The following is a 20,641-nucleotide window of genomic DNA, read 5'->3' on the forward strand; positions in this document are numbered from 1 at the left end:
CTATATTAACTATAAATGATATATTCCTATATTTTATGAAACTATATTAATTACAAATAATAAATTTATACTATTAATTGTGGAGAACACTTAGCATTAAAAAAATATAAAAACGAATATATCATATTATTCCCCAGGAAAAAAAATTGCAGAACAAACAAAAAACAGTGAAAGAGAATGGTTGACAAAAATAAAAAAAATAAAAATAAAAAACAGTGAAAGGGCAATTTAGTAAGTATCCATTGCCTTGACACGCGGATCTTGGATGACCCGGGTTTATAATATTCGGATCCTAGAAATTCGAATTCTCTTAATCATGATTAATTGTTATATGAATGATATTAAATGCTGAGGCAAACATAACACTCTAAGTCTGCTAATAATGTGGAGCAAAGAAATATTCGTTAGAATAATATAAGCTAATTTATGTTTAAATTTGATTTTCTTAATTGTATAGCATAGCATAACTACTAACATTATTAATCCCCTAATATTCACCCTTAATTCTAATGAAAGTTTTTTTAAAAATTCAAAGAAAATGGATATGATTTAATCAAACGAATCTTTCAATATCTGTCGTTAGAGGCCAGTAAACAAGTGAACAACTCTTAAATTTGCACCTAAAGTTAGGATAGTTTATATATTTAACCTTTTGGATTTGATTTTATTTGATCATATATTAATAGATATTTCCGAAAATAACAATCCAATTTAATATAATTCAAGAAAAACAAATCATCATTTATTTTTGATTTTTAAAAACTTCCATAACAAAATCATACGAATTTGACAAAAAAAAACATACTATCTAATTATGGTTAGTATTACATGGAAGAAATTAGAAAAAAATTTATTGTTACCAAAAATTTTAAAAATAATTATAATATTTGCCAAATATAATCTAAATAAAATATTTAGTACTTTCAAATTTAGCATATTTTGCGAATAAATTTTGGATTTTAGATTCGTCATTATCTCGAAATATTTTGTGATTTGAATGCAATGCATTATCTCAAAAATTCTAACCATCTAAATTCTACTATATATAGTCGAAATAAATATTCACTAATCACCAAACCATTCAACGATTTTCTTTACTATTTCTATTGCATTCTAAATACAAAATTTTCTCCATGATAGTGTTGTTCTTTTTGTCTATATAATTATTATATTTTTCATCTATATTTATTTGTTGATAATGACTAATGTTGACTAATGTTTTATGTGCTGTCATACAAACGACACCAGAGCATACTTGAATCGTCGTGGTCTTGAGTCGGAATTTTTATAGGTTATGGAGTTAAGCTACTACTCTTATATGGTGATTCTTATTATCTAATAATAGTTGTTACGTTATGTGTACTCTCTGCCTCATATGTTTAAGTGTTATAAACTGTTTTTTAATATTTCAGATGAAAGATGATCTCTTCAGCCCAAATTCATTAAACCAATCTATTGAATATAGTGTACAATACTTTTCATATTTGAAATATTAACGATTTGGTTTGTTCGTTCGTTCCTCGGCAACGGCATCTTTGTGTTTTTCATAATGCTCAAAAAAAAATATTAACGATTTAGTGTTAATATATAAAAATATTAACGATTAGCTACATATTAAATGGAATAAAAATCATGGAAGGAATGAGGATCGACTTTGATATAATCTTCACGCAATGAACGTATGTAAAATTATTTTCTTGCTCTCATTAAATTATAACTTTAATTTTGGGATTTGACCTTAATGTAATTCTTCTTTGTAGTTGTGAAGACACGAGCTGTACAAGCAACTGTGGTCATGGCAAGAAGAACTGAGGGTACATATATATAATTTATCACACTATTCTACGTTGACCAATTCTAATAATTTTTTTTTTTGTCACAAATTCTAATAAAATTATGTTCCACAGGTATCAAAGGAAATAATCGGCTTAAGCAATATTAATCTTCAATGACATTACAATTTAGAACTATTATCCCATGGCAACTTACTTCTGGTCATCGATCAAACATATAGCCAAAAGGTGTATGGTTTGAATTTTGATCAAGTCTTATAATTTACAATGGCGCAGGCTAGTAAGAATTATCGATTCATGGAGAAGTCACGGGAAACTCGCCGGATCTATCGTGTTCCATTTCAAGGAATGCTATTAATAAACATATTAATTTTTTTTGTAGATTCTACTTATATATTTTCAAGATAATAATTTAAAATAATGCATTAAAAAGAATAATCTGTGATTCAAGTTTAAATTAAGTTTCAAAAAAAAAATTGAATGCATTATAAACAAAAAAAATGAAATAGTCAAAACTTTACAAAAAATTTCAATAGTGAAACCTAATAATACTCTCTCTCTTTCATAAAGAGTGTCATTTGAACACAATATTTTATTTAATTAATAATTTATCATTTAAATTTAATAAAAGAACTTTGGGTTAATAGAAAATTAGAAATTTTGATGTAAAAGAAGGAAGTAATATTTAGTATTGAAATACTAAATAGACTAATATTTAATAATTCAAATACCTGTCAAGATATGTAATTATTGGAACGGGAACATGACTATAACTGGGAATTATGTAAATAACTAAATATCAGAGATTTGTGTTCAGATACATATATATTATTCATATCTTAAAATAATCTATAACATACACATATAACAACTATACTATTAATTGGAGAGTACAATAGCAAAGGGAAAAAAAACTTTACAAAAATTCCATATATTGCCCCTACGACCAAAGAAAAGAAGAAGAGAAAAAAAAAATTTAAGGGTAACAAGGTAATTATAATTGTAAAAAGACGTGGACCCTATCCGTTTGGACATAATAGCCACATATGCAGACAATATAAATATCTTATTAACTACACGAACTGTTGTCATCATATAATGACATGCATGAACAAACATGAGTTCTCTGTACAATATCATAACCATCAAGTTCTGGTGCTTTGTTTGCCAGAATCGGGTGTTGACCAGTATTGACTGACATTAACCGATGTTGACCAACGTTTATTTTTTCTTTAATTTAAATTTTTATATAGAAAAGATAATAACTACATAAATTTACTAAAATATTTTATAATAACAAATATACATTTTCCTTTTGTAAACTCAAAAATTGGTTTTAATGTTTTTCTATATAAAAAAAGTTGGCAATGTCTTGGATATATTTCAAATGAAATAATCTCATAAAACTCCATCATTTGAATTTACAAAAGATAAATTGATTTTTAAAAGGAAAGTGTATATTTTGGTACAGATTCCTGTATTACCAAAATTAAATAACCAAACATACCACAATTCTTTTTTTTTGTATATAATTTTAATTTTTTATATTGTATATGTTTTTTGGTATAATTCTTTGTATAATATGTTGTTAAATGTTTGTATATATACCATATTAATTATATAATAGGAAGAAGTAGTATCATTTTTCCTAAATAACATATTAATATGTATACAAAATTTTAAATAAATAAATTAAAAACCTTATTTGTTATAATATATTAAAATGTTAATTAAAAACCAACTTTTGTTACAAAATAAAATGTATATTTGTTATATTTTTGTAATAAACTTTATTATATAATATTTTAGTAAATTTTTTGTAATTAATTTTCATTTTTTGTTGTTTCTATAAAATAAATTTTTAATATATTTTTTTCAATTTTTTTTGTCAACACCGGTCAGTATGGTCAACACCGAATTCCAACATAATTTATGTTTGTTTATGCATGTCTTTATGTAATAACAATAGTTCATGTAGTTAATATGACATTTATATTGTTTGCACGTGTGGTCATGTGTTGGCGTATACTTTGTGTAGCTGATAATCATTTTTCCAATTTTATACCAAATTTTAGTTTTGTCCCACACAGATCTTCAGAAATTAATGGTTCTTGCCTATCCTGTTTCAATTGGTAATGCAAAAAAAATTTCCATATTGAAAATGTCCCATATTAATTGGGAATACATTTGTTATGCAAGGGGAATTTGAAAGAGAAATACTTAGGTTCACTCCTAAGGTGAACCTTCTTGTTCACTTCTTTCTTTTCAACCAATCAGAATCTTCTATACATTATCTTGTTTAAAAAAATAAATCAAAATTAAATTAAAAAAGCAATACATATTAAGAAAACAAATTCTGTATAATTTTTTTTAAGGACAGTTAAATATTGGCTTGGTTTAGATTTTACAATTATAATGAAATGATGTATCGGTTTGGGTTTACAAATAAGGTGATTAGAGTTTAGATTTCACAATTCAAACAAAATTATATGTTGGTTTGGATTTACAAATGCAGTGGTTAGGGTTTAGATTTTACAATTAAAACGAAATTATATGTCGGTATGGGTTTACAAATGAAGTGGTTAGGGTTTAGATTTTACAATTAAAACAAAATTATATGTCGGTTTGGGTTTACAAATGAGATGGTTAGGGTTTAGATTTTATAAGTAGAACGAAATTATATGTCGGTTTGGGTTTACAAATGAGATGGTTAGGATTTAGATTTTATAATTAGAAGGAAATTATATGTCGGTTTGGGTTTACAAATGAGATGGTTAGGGTTTAGATTTTACAATTAGAATGAAATTATATATCGGTTTGGGTTTATAAATAAACAATTTACGTTTTTAATTTTATAATAATGTATACAGATTTTGTTTCCTTATTTTATAAGGAGGTGAATAAATATGTTCTTAAATGTATTATGAGATGTTATATTCTCATTGGCTAAAATAAGGAGAAGTGAACAAAAGGGTTCACCTTAGGAGTGAACCCAAAAATTGTTCAATTTGAAAACATGTATAGGACATAATGGGACATAACAAATATTACGTTTGTTCCCTAAATATTTGTAATCGTTTCAAACGGTTTTTAAATGGATCTCTAATTTGTTTACAAACATAACCCCGCACGTACGTGCGGTCCAATCCCTAGTTATCATTAATTTGAAGATATAACGGACAACATTAGGAAAATAAATGATTTCTTACTGATCTATAAGTTTATTTATCAAAAAAGCAGCAAAAAGACTAGCCGTTATTAGACAATCTCCAATAGTTTTCCTCTATAATAGAGCAATTCGATGTCACATTTCGTATTGCTCATCTGATTTCCAGATTCTGTTCTCAATTTTTCCGATGGATTCGTTGACATTGAAGAATCGGAGACCACATACTCCGGTGAAGGATCAGATCGTTTCTTCAGTCCAACTGTCCAAGGTTCAATATACTTCCAGATCGTTGGAGAATTCAAACCCTAACATTTTGAGTCCGGCTAAATCGAAATCTACGAAGAAACCATCGGCGCAGAAGAATCAGAGCCCGAACCCTAAGAACCACCCTACCCAGGCGGCGGTTTTCTCTCCCCAGAATCGGATCAGAGAGAGGAAGTTTGTTGTGGTGTCGAAGAAGAATTCGAGGAAAGGGAATACGGATCCAGCGATTGCATAGATTGATTGTAAATGCGGAAAGAGGAAGAAGAGGAAACATTAAGTGTGTTTGTGTAGCGTATGACTGTATGAGACGCTATGTGCTTCGCAAGAAGAGTTTTTTAAAAAAACGAGTTGAATCAGAGGAGGAAATGGAAGGTTTAGAGGAATGCTGTAATCTTGGAGATGGATAAGAATCCAGGGAGCCGGAGACGATTGGGATTTCTATAACTGACCAAAATGGAAGGTTTTCTACCATGGTCCCGAAATAGAGATACCATATTTTTGTTACTATTCTTTATTTTTTAGATGTAGTTAAATTTACCCATAATAACAAAATCAAATTTGATATTTTTTTTGTCTAATCCAAATTAAAAACAAATCAAATATTAAACTGGTATGAATTTGAATTATGAATGTTAATAACATTCCTAATAAATACATTTACAAACATAATCCCGCATATATAGTTAATATATTGCAAACGTGAAAACAAACTTAGTCTTGAAATCAACTCCACACACCTACGTGCGGGTCTAAATGATGTAATGTAGTAACAGTAGTATACTTATTATTTAAACGAGCCTTTCAGTTATTAATTAACAAAAATAATATAGATCAATGTAAATTTTCCCCGACGAGAGTACTAGAATAAAACATTCAAAAAGCAACAGTAAAAAAACAAAGAGGAAATGAAGCTCCTTTCATCACATGCCTATTATAATTAGGCGCAATACCTTTAGCTTGATTCAACGTAGTGAAACCTTCCCAAATCAATCCACTCTTGGGTCCACGCACCTTGGTTCTTTTAGACTTCACCCAGTCAGCAAACGCATTCATCCCGAATCCCCAAATGAGCAGTATCACGAGCGGACCACATAATACGATATATATCGCTCTATTATTCGGTCCTATCACATTCCTTGCAGCAGCGTAAACCAAGATCAAAGGAACGAACAGAGGGTAATACCAAAAGACACTCTCCTGTCCCATACTCAACATTAACATTAACATTAATACAGTATATAAAGATATAGCAATATATATACTTATAAATATAACATGTTGTTCGATTTTTATATTGTCTTATAAATGGTGTGTGTTAATAATTATTAAAATTAGTAATGTTGTATCACTTATATATTAATGTTTATGTTTATAATGATTGATGCTATATAAGTTCAGAATGTTAGGTGCTTTGTTACATTAATAGATACACAAAATAATAGGTGTTTCATGCTGTCAGGAAAAAATATAGGTGTTTCATTTTGTAAAGATTTGTATCCCTTGTAATGTTGTAAAAAAATATTACATATTTTAATTATAATTTTGATTTAGTTAATTAAGTGAAAATATGATGGTAAAATCTGTAAATGTTCTAATAAAATGTTGAACAATTATTGAAATGGGGATGGGTATCCCACGTGTAGGGTTACTTCTATAGTTCTATGTACGTACTTCAATACTATATATTTCCCAGATTGAATTTACTAGATATATATTATAACGCCAATTTGGATTAATTAGTGCTAAGATTTTGAAAAAGAGAAAAAATAACTAAGGGTTCAACAGATAAGTAAGAGTACGTACCATGTCTCCCTTTAACACGAACAAGGCTTGGATCAGCCTTAACTATTTCAAGTACTAACGAGAAATGACCGTGATCGACGGCTAGGTGTAATGGCGTAAGTCCGTCGGCGTTAAGTTTCCGAGCAAAAGACGGTTTCAAGTTGATAACTTCCATGGCAAACTCTGTTTTTCCGGCGACGGCTGCCACGTGGAGAGGAGTATTGACGAAGGCCACGTCGTCCATTTTATCGAGAACAGATGGATCTTCATGGATCAGTTCGTATAGTAGATCGATGTTTCCAGATTTAGCAGCAGCTTCTAATGATGACCTTCGATCCATTAGTAAAGAAAGAGGCCAGAACAACAATGACGAAGATACCAATTATTTTTGGTGATTGTTTATGAGGGAGATGATGAAGAAACTTAACTGGTTACAAATGATAACTAGTTTGTGAATGAAAATATTCAAAAAAATATATATATACTATGATAATAATTGGTGAAACGTAGTTTGTGAATAGTAACTAGTTTGTGAATGAATAAAATATTTTAAACAAAACACAATATATAATGATGATTGATGAAATGTCATTGGCTACAGAATGATAACTAGTTTGTGAATGAAAAAAATTCAAAAAAAAGGTACAGTATATGATGATGATTGGTGAAACGTAATTGGTTAAGAAATGATAACTAGTTTGTGAATGAAAAACTTCAAAAAAATAAGTACAGTATATGATGTTGATCAATGAAACCTAATTGGCTAAGAAATGATAACTAATTTGTGAATGAAAAAAATTCGAAAAATAAGTATAGTACATGATGATGCTTGGTGAAACGTAATTGGCTAAGAAATGATATCTAGTTTGCAAATGAAACAAATTCAAAAGACATTTATATGATGATGATTGATAAAACGTAATAGGATAAGAAATGAGAACTAGTTTGTGAAAGAAAAAAAATTCAAAGCAATACATTGTATGATGATGATTGACGAAACGTGATTAACTACTACTCCCTCTATTCATAATAGATTAATGTTTTAGTATTTCTTTTTGTTTCTAAAAGATTTCTGTTGTATATTTAAAAAACTTAAATGATTTTATTTTATTTTATACTTTTTTCACATGGCATGCTATCTAAGGATTAAAAGTTTATGTTTTCTCATTTCACCAAAAAAATAACTATAAAATAATTTATGAATAAACTTTAATTTTTTATTAATTTTTGTGAAATTATTAAAACATCAATCTTTAAAGAACAGCGGAAGTAAATGATAAATAGTTTATTAATGATTTTTTGTTATAAAAAATATACTCTCTCTGCCTCTTAAAAATTGATGTTTGAGGGTTTTTACACAAAACAAGAAATAATGGTTATTAAGTTTAAATACAATATTTTTTCCATTAAATAAGTAATATATATTTATAGACCAATAATTATGTAGATTTTCAAATTTTTTTAATGATTATTTTTTGAAATTTATAAAAATCTAATATTAATTAACTAAAAAGTGTTAAAACATCAATTTTTGTGGAACATGAAAAGCCACTGAATCCCTAAATGAGCAGTATCACGACCGGACCACATAATACGATAAATATCGCTCTACTATTCGGTCCTATCACATCCCCTGCGACAGAGAGTAAACACAGACCAGAGGAATGAACAGAGGGTAATACCAAAAGATACTCTCTTGTCCCATACTCAACAAACGTAACATCATCTCACTGGCAAAGTAGAAACCCACATTGTTCCATAAAAATATCCAGATAAAGTAGAAAATCATTCATAACCACTACACCCGGACCGCTTTTACCACCACCACTTTGACCTCCACCATCAGATTATACAAAACTAATTATTGTAGCTATTAAAGTGTGGAAAGTTTGATGTGACGTAATAGAATCTGCATTATCATTAATCCGGTTCAAGTATTGTGATTTAAGTTTTATTTATCTTTTTTTGGATTCTAGATTCTGATCCGGGTTGTATGAGAATGAATGTAGTGTTTTTAAGGTTATTTTTGTTTTCTCCCATTTGGTCACCTTGTTTGGTTTTAGTTTCTGTTAGTGTGTTGTACTCGTCCGCTTATGTCTCTGAAAAGTTTCATATCCCTGTCATTACTTTGTAATCTATCTCGTGAAAGTTTCTATGAATGAAATCCGTTATGAGTAAACAAAAAAAATTATTTCTTACTAATCTATTGCTAACTGAACTATGGTACTCATAATGAAAGGATGATTTTAGAGAGGGCATGCACGTTTTCTTACTTCTGCAGAATGCCTCAACAGTAAATAAAAGACACAGCCAAAATATTCTATACTTTTTTCTATCCAAATATTCACCGATCATTTTGCATCAAAAACAGTCACAAGAGAAGAAATTGTGATTATCATAGGCATTGAAAAAGAAATCTCTTCTTATATATCGATTTGAGTTTATAAAAGAGAGTTTAGAGGATCGAAATTTTATTTCTCCTTCAAAACTATCAAATAGAATCATGACCACGTTTTAATCATATATTTTCCTAGGATAATAGTTATTACCCATAACCATCGGTTTTGCTCGGTTTATTGTTTGTTTAACCAATTGCTAAACACTATTACATACATGTTTTATATAATTTTTGTTTATTGACCTTCTAGTATTAAAATTATTTTGTGGTTTCCTTTTTAAAAATATGTTATTATCTTCTTCATTTAAATTTTTTTAATTATTATATTTAAATATATTTTAATTGCGGTAAAAAAAATTTCTAGATCTGCCTCATTAGAATTATCATTGAAAAAAACCATTACGTAACATGAATTAGGCTAATCGGCTATGACAAAGCTATTACATAACAAATATTTTTTCTTGACATGTCTGCAGGACGTATTCAAGAATGGCACGTGGTCGATTTTATCAAGAACTTATAGATCTTCATTGATAAGTTCGTATAGTAGATCGATGTTTCCAGATTTAGCAGCAGCTTCAAATGACCTCTGATCCATTAGTGCAGAGACCATGCAACAATGACGATTTAGGAAGATGCCAATTATTTTTGGTGGTTAAATACGAGGGAGATGATAAAACTTTTAATTGGCTACGAACTGATTACTAGTCTGTGAACCAAGATTCAAGAGTATTCCCAAAAAGAAAAAGAAAAAGAAAAACGTGGCAGTATGCGTTGACAAGTGTCAGCTTCACCATCTCTTTGATCCAACGGTTGTGATTACACAAAAATTAATTTGCTGCTATTAGATGTGACGTGGCATTAAACGTGGATTAAAACTGCATTATCATTAATTTGAAGATCAAACGGACAAGATTAGGAAAATAAATGATTTCTTACTAATCAAAGTTTATTTATTAAAAAAGCACCAAAAAGACTAGCCGTTATTAGAAGAGAGCGCCGCAACGGTCACATTTTGTTTTCCCCCAAATCTATCTTTCTTCTTCTTCTTCGACTCCTTCTTATTCATTTTTACAATACTACTACTCCATAGCAAAGATAAAAAACCCTAATTCGTGTTTCCAGATCTAGATTTCGTATTTCTCATTTGATTTGCAGATTCTGTTTCGATGGAGTCGTCGTTGACATTGAAGAATGGGAAACCAGGGACTCCGGTGAAGGATCGGAGCAAGTTTCTTCAATCCAAGGTTCAAGATACTTCCAGATCTTTGGAGAATTCAAACCCTAACATTTCGAGTCCGGCTAAATCGAAATCTGCTAAGAAACCATCGGCGCAGAAGAATCAGAGCCCGAAGAACCCGAAGAACCACCCTACCCAGGCGGCGGTTTTCTCTCCCCGGAATCGGATCAGAGAGAGGAAGTTTGTTGTGGTGTCGAAGAAGAATTCGAAGAAAGGGAAGAAGGATCAAGCGGTTGCAGAGATCGATTGTAAATGCGGAGAGAGGAAGAAGGGGAACATGAAGTGTGTTTGTGTAGCGTATGAGACGCTTCGTGCTTCTCAAGAGGAGTTTTTCAAAAAACGAATTGAATCGGAGGAGGGAAAGGGAGATTTGGAGGAATGTTGTAATCTTGGAGATGGAGATGAATCAGGGGAGCCGGAGAAAATTGGGGTTTCTACAATGAAGAGGTCAAGGGCTAAGGTGGTGGAAGAAGCAAGGCAGAGTGTGCCTGTTTCTGGTAAAGTGATGAATCTTGTTGAAGCGTTTGAGAAACTCACTTGCTTTAGTAATTCAAAGACAGCTAACAAGAATGAAGAGAAGGAAACAGAAGAGGATATGAAGAAGCCGGTGAAACCTAAGTTCTTGGAGGGTGAGAAAGAGCAAAACCCGTGGAGTTCTTCGTTTTGTCCATCTGAATTGGTATTAACTGCTAAGAATCTCGGGTTAGACCCCAATGCCTCTGTTTCTTCGTCTTGGGACAGCACACGCGGCAGGTTAGTTCGTTATTGACTAAAAGAGTTTACTTTAAGTTTTCTTAACTGTTAGTTTTATGACTTTGTCTCGTTCTGAATTGTTTGATCTGGTTGATGTTTCAGTGGTTTGAGTGGGAGTTCAAATGCTGGCCGGAGAAGCAGAAGAAATGTATGTGTCAATGGCATCTGATTTTGATTAGCTATCTTTTGCTTTATATGTCAATTAAGTTTGATAATTTCTGTTTATTGCAGAGCCTGGACTCATCTACTACAATGGGAAGTAGAAGATCAAAGAAGAAGCAGGTTAAGGTCACTTCGTTGAAGCCGTTTAAGCTTAGAACTGAGGTATGAGTTTTTTTTTAGATGAAAAAACATTGAAAGTTTTGGGATTTCATGGTAGAAATTGACTTTGGTTTTATCTTTTGTTTCTCTGCAGCAAAGAGGTAAAATGAAAGAGGAGGAGTTTGCAAAAAAGCTTCATGAAATAACCATGGAGGAAGAAAAGATGAGAATCCCCATTGCTCAAGGCCTTCCATGGACAACCGATGAACCTGAGGTAAGCATGCTATGCTTGGTAACTTGCATGATTTTAATGGCAAAACTATAACTGTCTTTCTTCTCAGAGAATTCAATCTCAAGTTTGAAATGAAAGCAGACGATGTCTTGTTAAGTATGAATAGGCTTGCATATGGTCAAGTTATCATGCTAATGTTGTTTTCTGTTTCAGTGTCTAGTTAAGCCTCATTGGAAAGATATCACAAGACCAGTCGACTTGACGCTCCACTCAGATGTCCGGGCAGTAGAACGAGCAGAATTTGATTACCAGGTAAAGCTTGCTAATGCAATGATTAAATCTACATTTTTTTGGGTTTGAAGTAGAGTTGTGCCCTTACTTTTTCAAGATACCTTTAAATATAGCCGCTGGATTGACTTGGCTTCAATACATGGTTATACTGTCAAATCATTTAGGGCATACTTGTTTTCTTATCATTCTTAAGATGGTTGTGTTGACAGTGAGAAAAAATGGTGATAGTGTCAAATTTTGTGTACTGTAGTCTTGTAGCCAAGCCTATCTTGTCTATAATAACTTAGCATAGTTCTAAAATATGTCTCCATGTTAAAAGTGTGACTTTTTGTTGTTCTAGGTTGCCGAGAAGATGAGCGTCATTGAGCAATATAAAATGGAAAGAGAAAGACAACAAAAGGTAAAAGCTTATGAGATATTGTGGCCATATCCAATAATAGTGTCTTGCTCTAATTGATTCTGATAAATCCAACATTTTTTTCAGCTGGCGGAGGAAGAAGAGATAAGAAGGCTGAGGAAAGAATTGGTCCCAAAAGCACAACCAATGCCATACTTTGATCGACCATTCATTCCAAGAAGGTAAAAAACCTGGTAGATTTAAAACTGTCCTCTTGAAATCTCCTTTCTAGATAGACAGTGGTAGGTAGAGATAGTTTATAAGTGGTAACAATGAACTGCAAAAGCTGATACAATTGCTTCTTGTTGTTTTCTTTTATCATTAAAAGGTCGAGCAAACATCCAACTGCACCACGAGATCCCAAGTTTCACATACCACAACACAAGAAGATCAGATGTTGCAGTTCATCTTCTTGGAGTGAAACTGGCTCCTGCATGAGCGATTTCCAATATCAGTTTCTCTAAAAAGACCTCTTTTGGATTCAATAAATATATTATCCCTGTCCATATTGTCATTTTAAAAACTACATTACCTTCTGTAAGAGATCCAATCAAGCAACCAATTAGTTGCAGTTTCACATATTTGACTATCATTCTTGTTCCACCTTTGTAATAATCTTGTCTACACCTAAAAAATGAGAAAGTTTTCAATTTTGTTTGCAAAATCCTGTTGCTCTTGTTGAGAAAGATTTGATACTTGTCCTTCAGTTTGATTTGGAGTTATCAGATGATTCATAGAATACTAACTGTTTTCATTCTTTCCACTTTTGTAATAAATGTGAGTTTGCTATTTGTTTGCAGAATCCGGTGTACTTTCGTTTAGTTCAGGTCAAGAAAGCTATAACTATCTTCCAGTTTAAATTTGGATATAACTGACATATCAGAAGAGTCAGAAGATTGAGTTTCATGGAGGAGAGCGTAAACTATTTCTTGATATTTCTATGAAGAAGAGTAAACTTGGGGGTACAAAATTACTGTAAGAACAAAACTTTAACAGCTTGAAATATAAAATTAGTTCGTCAAGATGAACATAACAGAAGAGAGGAGTAAGTAAAGATCTAAAATCACAAAACCCAAAAATCTCAGTAACATTCCCGAGGCTCTCCCAAAGCAAAGCACAAGGAGAAAAACATTCAGCTCTTCATGATTCAGCTGCAATACGGCCAGCAACCTGATCCAAATCCCGTTGACCACTTGAAGTAATTCTCCTTCCTCTGAGACAAATGATGAAAGAAGAAGTGAGAAGAGAGTTAGACATTTCCAAAAGTGCATATACAAAGGAAAAAAACATTACCCTTTAGTGTCGAGCTCGACAATGCTCATAGTGTCCAACTGTTGGAGAATATGGCGAGCAATACCGCCACTACTCTTACAGAAATGTGGTGGTCGGCTTCCATTTCTTTTGCTACCACCATAGATTCTTCGGAAAGCACCAACACCAAGACCACCTCTCAAGTAAATCTTCCTGACCATAGAAGCTGCACCAAACAACAAGATCAACAACATTTTACAACGACTCTATAAAGAAACAGAAACAAACCGAAGAGAAAATAAGTTTTTTTTTTTTATACCAGCTCTAATGTAATACCAATCAGGGTCGTATGGAGCAAGCTCCTTTAATCGACCAGTCTTCACAATGTCTGTCCATAGAGGTAGCTCGATCTGAATCAGACAAAAAGTAAACATTTTGTCAATACATTGACTTTCCAATTACCTAACCTATACGATCATTTGTTTCCTCCAAAACTCATTATCAGATCCTTCTGATTCTCAACTGAAGCAAAATCACAACTTGAAAGAGAAGCAATGAAGCCACCACTAACCTTTCCAGATCGCTTGAGGTGAGAAGCGTAAGCTTTCACGAAATCGTGAGGAGAAACATCTTTTACGGTTTTACCAGTCGCCATTGCCACGAGAAATGAAACAACTCAACTGAATCACTCCGTAAAGCCAAAAGCTTTCGATCTCCAGTCAGAAAGTGTATATATATATCTGAGACTGAGCAAGCGATCAATTTTTCAATTAGGGTTTTTACGGTCCGGGTCTCATTCTAAATCACATTTAACCCGACCCGTATTAAAGCTTGAAATTAGGCCCCATTAAGGGCCCAATACATTGGTTTTATTCTAGAAGGTACAGTACGACACCGTTTCAATGGATGCTTCTTACTTGCTGAGTCGTTAAAAAAGTTTCATATCCCTAGTAGACTTGAGAGAGAGAGAGGCCGAGCTAGGGAAGCTAACAGAGCCATCATGGCGATTAAGCAGTTACTGACCTTGGCTCGAAGGTCACAGATAAGTTTATGTCTCAATCAAGCTATACGATTGGCTTCATCAGCCGTAGCTGCTGTGTCTCCGTTCACAACTCCGGTAACTTCTTCTCCCTTTCCGCTGCCGCAAGTTATGCCTTACGACAACGCGGCGGAAGCTGTGAAATCGAAGCTGAAGAAGCTCGAGAATCCTGATTTAAGATTCCTCAGATACGCTTCGCCGCACCCGATACTTGCCTCGCACGACGATCATATCTTGTCTTCCCCTGAGACTCGTGTCACAACTTTAGCCAATGGTCTCCGTGGCGCCACTGAGTCTGACCTCTCGGCCAAAACCGCCACCGTCGGAGTCTGGATTGACGCCGGATCGCGTTTTGAGTCGGATTCTACAAACGGTACGGCTCATTTTCTGGAGCATATGCTTTTCAAAGGCACGGAGAGGCGCAGCAGGAGAGAATTGGAGGAAGAAATCGAGAACATTGGAGGTCAGTTAAACGCGTATACATCGAGGGAACATATCACATTGTACGCTAAGGTGTTGGATTCGAATGTGAACCAGGCGTTGGATATATTAGCTGATATGTTTCAGAATTCTGAGTTCAACGAAGCAAGAATCAACCAGGAGCGAGGTATGATTTTGAGGGAAATGCAGGAGGTAATCGATTGCTTGAGGCGTACGTTAGGTCGATATGATCAGAGAAAACTAATTCCTACCACTTTGCATTTGTTTTCATTAGGTTGAGGGACAAACGCAGGAAGTTGTGCTTGACCATTTGCATGCAAGTGCTTTCCAACACACAACTCTGGGAAGAACTATCTTGGGACCTGCTGATAATATCAAATCGATCACTAGGGATGATCTTCAGAACTTTATAAAGACTCACTTCACAGCTCACAGAACTGTAATGTTTGGAAACCATACAGTTTTATCTTTTGCTATCAGCTGTAGGCTTTTCTTTTTCCAATATTGATTCGTCAAGAAATATGTCTTTTCAGGTGATTGCTGCTGCAGGAGCTGTCACACACGAGGAGATTGTTGAGCAAGTGAAGAAATTATTTACGAATGTTTCGTCTGATTCAACATCCACTTCTCAATTGGTTGCCAAGGAACCTGCCAATTTTACAGGCTCTGAGGTATATAGAAACCAATATTATTGATTGACTTTTGTGTATTGTTCACATTTCATCTCTCTTGATATGTTTCTTTTAAAATTATTGTCAAGGTCCGTATGATTGATGATGGCCTACCCTTGGCACAATTTGCCATTGCGTTTGAGGGAGCATCTTGGACAGATCCGGATTCTGTTGCACTTATGGTTATGCAAACTATGCTGGGATCATGGAATAAAAGTGTTGGTGGGGGCAAACACATGGGGTGAGAATTTGCTTATGATTAATTTAGCTTTTCCATTAATTTCTATCAATGTTTATAGTGGAATTGATGGCATCAATATTATGTATCTGAGCAGCTCTGAGCTGGCCCAGAAGGTTGCGACTAATGAAATAGCTGAGAGCATAATGACTTTCAACAACAACTATAAGGATACTGGTCTTTTTGGCATTTATGCTGTTGCTAAGGTGAACTTAGAATTCCATATCTATCCTAGCATAGTAGCATTTCTTACTTAATTGAACATTTTTAACACAAAATTTTGATTCAATGATGTATTTTGTGGGAGTACATGTCTTTTACCTTTTTTTGGGTACTATTTCTCAGCCTGATTGCTTGGATGATCTAGCACATGCCATTATGTACGCGATAACCAAGCTAGCTTATAGGGTCTCAGAAGATGATGTGACACGGGCACGGAATCAGGTAAAAGTTCCAACCATCTTGCCCAGCATTCTCTTACTAATGTCCCATGTGATTGTTGACGCTTCTCTCTTTCATCATAAAGGGTGCATATGGAAGATCAATAGCAAGTACTGGTTGTTAGTTTTCTTCCTCCTATTGCAGCTGAAGTCTTCATTGTTACTTAACTTAAATGGAACTACCCCAGTTGCTGAAGATATAGGTCGTCAGGTATGGCATCCATCTTGTTTGACGTATAATAGGATGATCCTGTAAACCTTCTGATTAGAACAGAGCGTATGATATAAGTTTATTGGTTCAAAGAACATAAACCCCCAGCTATTCTTTGAGTTTGAAGCCCAAAAGAAACTGTAGGTTCTCAGTCTACTTTTGGGATACTAGGCCTATCATTTTCAAATTTGATCAGGAATGCATCACCAGGTAACTTATTGTGCTTTTACAGCTGCTAACATATGGTCGTAGAATCCCAACTGCCGAGTTATTTGCAAGGATTGACGCTGTTGATGCCAGCACCATTGGACATGTTGCGAACAAATACATTTATGACAAGGTTAGTTGTCTGCTTCTTTTTGAAAAGTTTTGGATTAGCTTAGGGTAAAAAAGACAGTGAAACCAGGAGACTGATAAATCACATTGGGATTTTTTGTAGGACATGGCTATCTCAGCCATTGGTCCAATCCAAGAATTACCAGACTACAACTGGTTCAGACGCAGAACCTACTGGAAACGCTACGAGCCTTCCTAACTTCCCCTGATTCTTTCACACACCTTTTTATACTCTTTTTTTTTTTTTAATCTCTGAAACATAAATTCAAAGATAGATTGGATTAGATTAGTAAGTAATGATAGATTAGATTTCATTAATAATTTCCCCAACCGGGTGATAAAAATAAGTTTAGTGAACCTATTAACGTTTTTGGTTTATGAAGGTGAGAGATGTTACCCAAAAGGCCAAAAGCTGAGTAAACTCTTTTGACCAAAGATTGATTTAAAGACTGTTGGATTTATGAAATGAATGCAGATTAGATGGAAACAACCTCTCAAAAGTTGCGGAGCTTTCTCGTGCCATTGTTGTAACATCAATAATGGTACAGCTGAAGAACACACATATCCCTATTTTATATAGCATATCTATGTTGGTGTATATAAAAACAAAAACAAAAAACACAATGACAGACATGATGGAACTGAAAAGAAACAAAATGGGCGGGTGTTAAACAAAACAACAACAGTTGACAGGTTTGGTGAAGTTAGTTAATGAAATAATTGGTTTTCTTCGTAAGCATCGAAATCAGATTCCTAAAAAAAAAAAAAAAAGAAATCGACAGTGGAAGACTACAATAAACATATCTCTCTCTCTCTCTCTCTCTCTCTCTCTCTCTCTCCCTCTCCCTCTCTCTCATATCTCTCCTTCCTGCTTCCTCGGTTTCATCGTCTACTGCGTTTCATCTGTCTCAATAATGGCGTCATTGTCAGTACCCTGTGCCCCGAACCGGCAGGTTTGTTCTCTTCCTGGAATCTCTACCCGACGATGGCAGCAGCAACCCAGTGGCCTCTCCTTTCCCTCCGGTGTATCTCAGGTTTCTTCTGCTCCCTCATCTCCCTATGTCTCTCGCATATGGTGATCCTGTTTAAAGTAAAAAAGTGTGAGCCTTTACGATAAGATTTGGCCTATATATGTGAGTTTTTTTTCGATTGGGTAATTGTGATCTGTTTAGTGTATATATAAAGTTTCCATTAATACTGAAGTTGGTGTGCCCTCGTGTTATTAACAATTGAACTTACTTTTCCTGCACAGTGTTTCAGGCTTCTGCCTTTAAATTATAATAAATCACTTGCAGAATTCATAAGTTGATACATTTGTGCGTTTATGGGAATATACATTTTACGATGATGATAAGTTATTGTCTTTTTGAATTTAGAATACAACATTGATTCATAATCAAAATCCTTTACAGACTCATTCTACAATCTGGAGGTTGCGTGCAACAACCAACGAGGTAAAGCTTTGTTTTTTTTTACATTACAGTTAATAGTACGATGTGACTGTCTTACTCATTTTCGACTTTACCAAGGTTGTTTCGAACTCTAGCCCTTTGACTAATGGTGGGTATCTTAACGGAAAAGCCAAAACCAATGTTACCGAACCCGCCGAGCTCTCTGAATTTATGGCTAAAGTCTCAGGTCTTCTTAAGTGAGTCCAAATTCGAGGAATCCATACCACCATCCTTCAGTTTAAGTTTCTTCATTTTAAGGTCAAGCACTAAACATTAATTTTTATCTTATTAAGGCTTGTGGATTCAAGAGACATAGTGGAACTTGAACTGAAGCAGCTCGACTGTGAGATCGTTATTCGAAAGAAGGAAGCTTTACAGCAAGCTGCACCCCCGGCTCCAGTGTACCACTCAATGCCTCCTCTAATGGCAGACCTTCCAATGCCTCCAGCTCAGTCAGTGGCTCCTCCACCTCCTACCCCCGCCTCAACCTCTGCAACAGCAAAACCAACAACCGCCCCGTCCCCGTCTCAACCTCCACTCAAGAGTCCTATGGCTGGTACTTTCTACAGATCTCCTGGACCCGGTGAACCTCCTTTTGTCAAGGTACAAGAAGATGCATATTAACTAAACAAATCTTTGGTTCTTGGATGAAGTCGAATCTAAGTTTTGATAGTTCTCTATCGAGAAATCAATCATCGAGTGAAAAGACATTACATTTGAATTTGATGTGGTTTTATTTTGTGTTTGCACTTTGCAGGTTGGAGATAAGGTGCAGAAGGGTCAAGTTGTTTGCATTATCGAAGCTATGAAACTGATGAACGAGATTGAGGTTTTATATTCTTTATAACATTACAATCGAAATCTGCGAATTTGATGATTATATATGTTTGTGTGATCAAGTATTTGTGAGTTTTCAGAGTCTTAAACCTGTGAAATTGTGTTTTGAAAATAGGCTGAGAAGTCAGGAACCATCACTGAGTTACTGGCTGAAGATGGGAAACCAGTCAGCGTTGACACGGTACTGTTCTCTCTCCCTCTCCCCACTCTCTGGTGTTGTTTTCAGATCCTTTAACTAATGGTGACTTCTATAATAAACTATGCAGCCTCTGTTTGTTATCGTATCTTGAAACGATGAAGCATCCTTATAGCAGCTGGTTGAAAACATCTTCAAAGTCTCGATTTCCCTATACCGACCGTGCTGGAAATTATCTCAGGTTAGGTTGGTTTGGTTTCAGTTTTCTACTCTTCCTTCAGTAGAGACTTTTGGGATTTCACATAACGTATTATGCATGTCTTTTATTAGAATAAGAAATTTGACAAAGTAATCATTTACTCTGTTGTCATGGTGTATGTATTGTATCAAATATGTTCAGATCAAGAATCGTGTTTTTTGTTCACTCATGAAATGTGTTGTTCGGATAATTTATAACAAACCGTATTAGTTAGCTTTACTACTACTACTAAAAGAACAGGCTGCATTAACGTATGCAACTGCCCATTACAAGCCCGTAAACCGTGTTATCATATTCTTCGGGTTATATAGACCACAGTTTTTAGCAGTTTTCGCCTATATCCGGAAACTGATATGATCAAAGCGCGTGAAGCGGTCCAAAGCTGCACTATACGTATTTCATCGTTTGCCGATAATCTTGCACTGCTATACTTGGAACTGTCCTGATATGTTGAATAAAATAAAACATTTGAAATTGGAAGTAATCTATGTATAAAAATGATATAAGAATGTAGTTTGAACATTAAGTATTACTATATTAAAGATATACTTTACCTTGTCATGCCAATATTATGATTATTACATATATAAAAAAATTAACATTTCAAATTTATAAAAATAGATCTAATGCTCAAACTATATTAACAAAAAATGGAAAAAGATGCCCAAGAGGTATGACGCAATACATAGCCACACATCTCAAGTTTAATAATGTATGCCCAGCTACATCAAATATATGTTTCGCATGGCCA

General features: G+C 33.8%; 5 protein-coding genes across 8 annotated transcripts; 3 read left to right on the forward strand and 2 right to left on the reverse strand.

The window, feature by feature from the left end:
- Nucleotides 1–6,010: 6,010 nt before the first annotated feature.
- On the reverse strand, nt 6,011–7,988 carry LOC104705827 (ankyrin repeat-containing protein BDA1). 3 transcript variants are annotated; one of them, XM_010421912.3, is made up of 2 exons: nt 7,030–7,988; nt 6,011–6,361 (listed from the first exon to the last, which is right to left on the reverse strand). In XM_010421912.3, exons 1-2 carry the CDS (start codon nt 7,346–7,348, stop codon nt 6,354–6,356), a joined length of 327 nt encoding a protein of 108 aa, XP_010420214.1. In that variant the 5' UTR covers nt 7,349–7,988; the 3' UTR covers nt 6,011–6,353. The 3 variants fall into 3 exon arrangements, with proteins under 3 accessions (XP_010420214.1, XP_010420213.1, XP_010420212.2); XM_010421911.3 differs by having other exon boundaries at nt 6,011–6,423; nt 7,030–7,981; XM_010421910.3 differs by having other exon boundaries at nt 6,011–6,350; nt 7,030–7,714.
- Nucleotides 7,989–10,361: 2,373 nt separating this feature from the next.
- On the forward strand, nt 10,362–13,244 carry LOC104705828 (microtubule-destabilizing protein 60-like). Its single transcript, XM_010421913.3, has 8 exons — nt 10,362–11,399; nt 11,502–11,547; nt 11,631–11,723; nt 11,815–11,934; nt 12,106–12,204; nt 12,524–12,583; nt 12,668–12,762; nt 12,909–13,244. Exons 1-8 carry the CDS (start codon nt 10,576–10,578, stop codon nt 13,042–13,044), a joined length of 1,473 nt encoding a protein of 490 aa, XP_010420215.2. The 5' UTR covers nt 10,362–10,575; the 3' UTR covers nt 13,045–13,244.
- A 247-nt stretch (nt 13,245–13,491) lies between these two features.
- On the reverse strand, nt 13,492–14,630 carry LOC104705829 (small ribosomal subunit protein eS19y). Its single transcript, XM_010421914.3, has 4 exons — nt 14,403–14,630; nt 14,151–14,241; nt 13,874–14,057; nt 13,492–13,793 (listed from the first exon to the last, which is right to left on the reverse strand). Exons 1-4 carry the CDS (start codon nt 14,484–14,486, stop codon nt 13,721–13,723), a joined length of 432 nt encoding a protein of 143 aa, XP_010420216.2. The 5' UTR covers nt 14,487–14,630; the 3' UTR covers nt 13,492–13,720.
- A 179-nt stretch (nt 14,631–14,809) lies between these two features.
- LOC104705831 (putative mitochondrial-processing peptidase subunit beta, mitochondrial) lies at nt 14,810–17,610 on the forward strand. 2 transcript variants are annotated; one of them, XR_015564753.1, is made up of 9 exons: nt 14,810–15,503; nt 15,586–15,750; nt 15,845–15,982; nt 16,072–16,223; nt 16,318–16,426; nt 16,566–16,664; nt 16,747–16,871; nt 17,104–17,211; nt 17,311–17,610. XR_015564753.1 is itself a non-coding variant. In XM_010421915.3 (9 exons), exons 1-9 carry the CDS (start codon nt 14,832–14,834, stop codon nt 17,404–17,406), a joined length of 1,605 nt encoding a protein of 534 aa, XP_010420217.1. In that variant the 5' UTR covers nt 14,810–14,831; the 3' UTR covers nt 17,407–17,524. The 2 variants fall into 2 exon arrangements, 1 of the variants encoding a protein (XP_010420217.1); XM_010421915.3 differs by having other exon boundaries at nt 16,806–16,871; nt 17,311–17,524.
- Nucleotides 17,611–17,835: 225 nt separating this feature from the next.
- On the forward strand, nt 17,836–20,059 carry LOC104705832 (biotin carboxyl carrier protein of acetyl-CoA carboxylase 2, chloroplastic). The gene is made up of 7 exons (XM_010421916.3): nt 17,836–18,241; nt 18,620–18,661; nt 18,737–18,855; nt 18,952–19,261; nt 19,416–19,487; nt 19,611–19,676; nt 19,762–20,059. The coding sequence occupies exons 1-7, from the start codon at nt 18,122–18,124 to the stop codon at nt 19,783–19,785; spliced, it is 753 nt and encodes a 250-aa protein (XP_010420218.1). The 5' UTR covers nt 17,836–18,121; the 3' UTR covers nt 19,786–20,059.
- The last annotated feature ends 582 nt before the right edge of the window (nt 20,060–20,641 follow it).

This window comes from Camelina sativa, chromosome 8 (assembly GCF_030686135.1).
Source record: "Camelina sativa cultivar CO46 ecotype springtype chromosome 8, ASM3068613v1".
Taxonomy (NCBI): domain Eukaryota; kingdom Viridiplantae; phylum Streptophyta; class Magnoliopsida; order Brassicales; family Brassicaceae; genus Camelina; species Camelina sativa.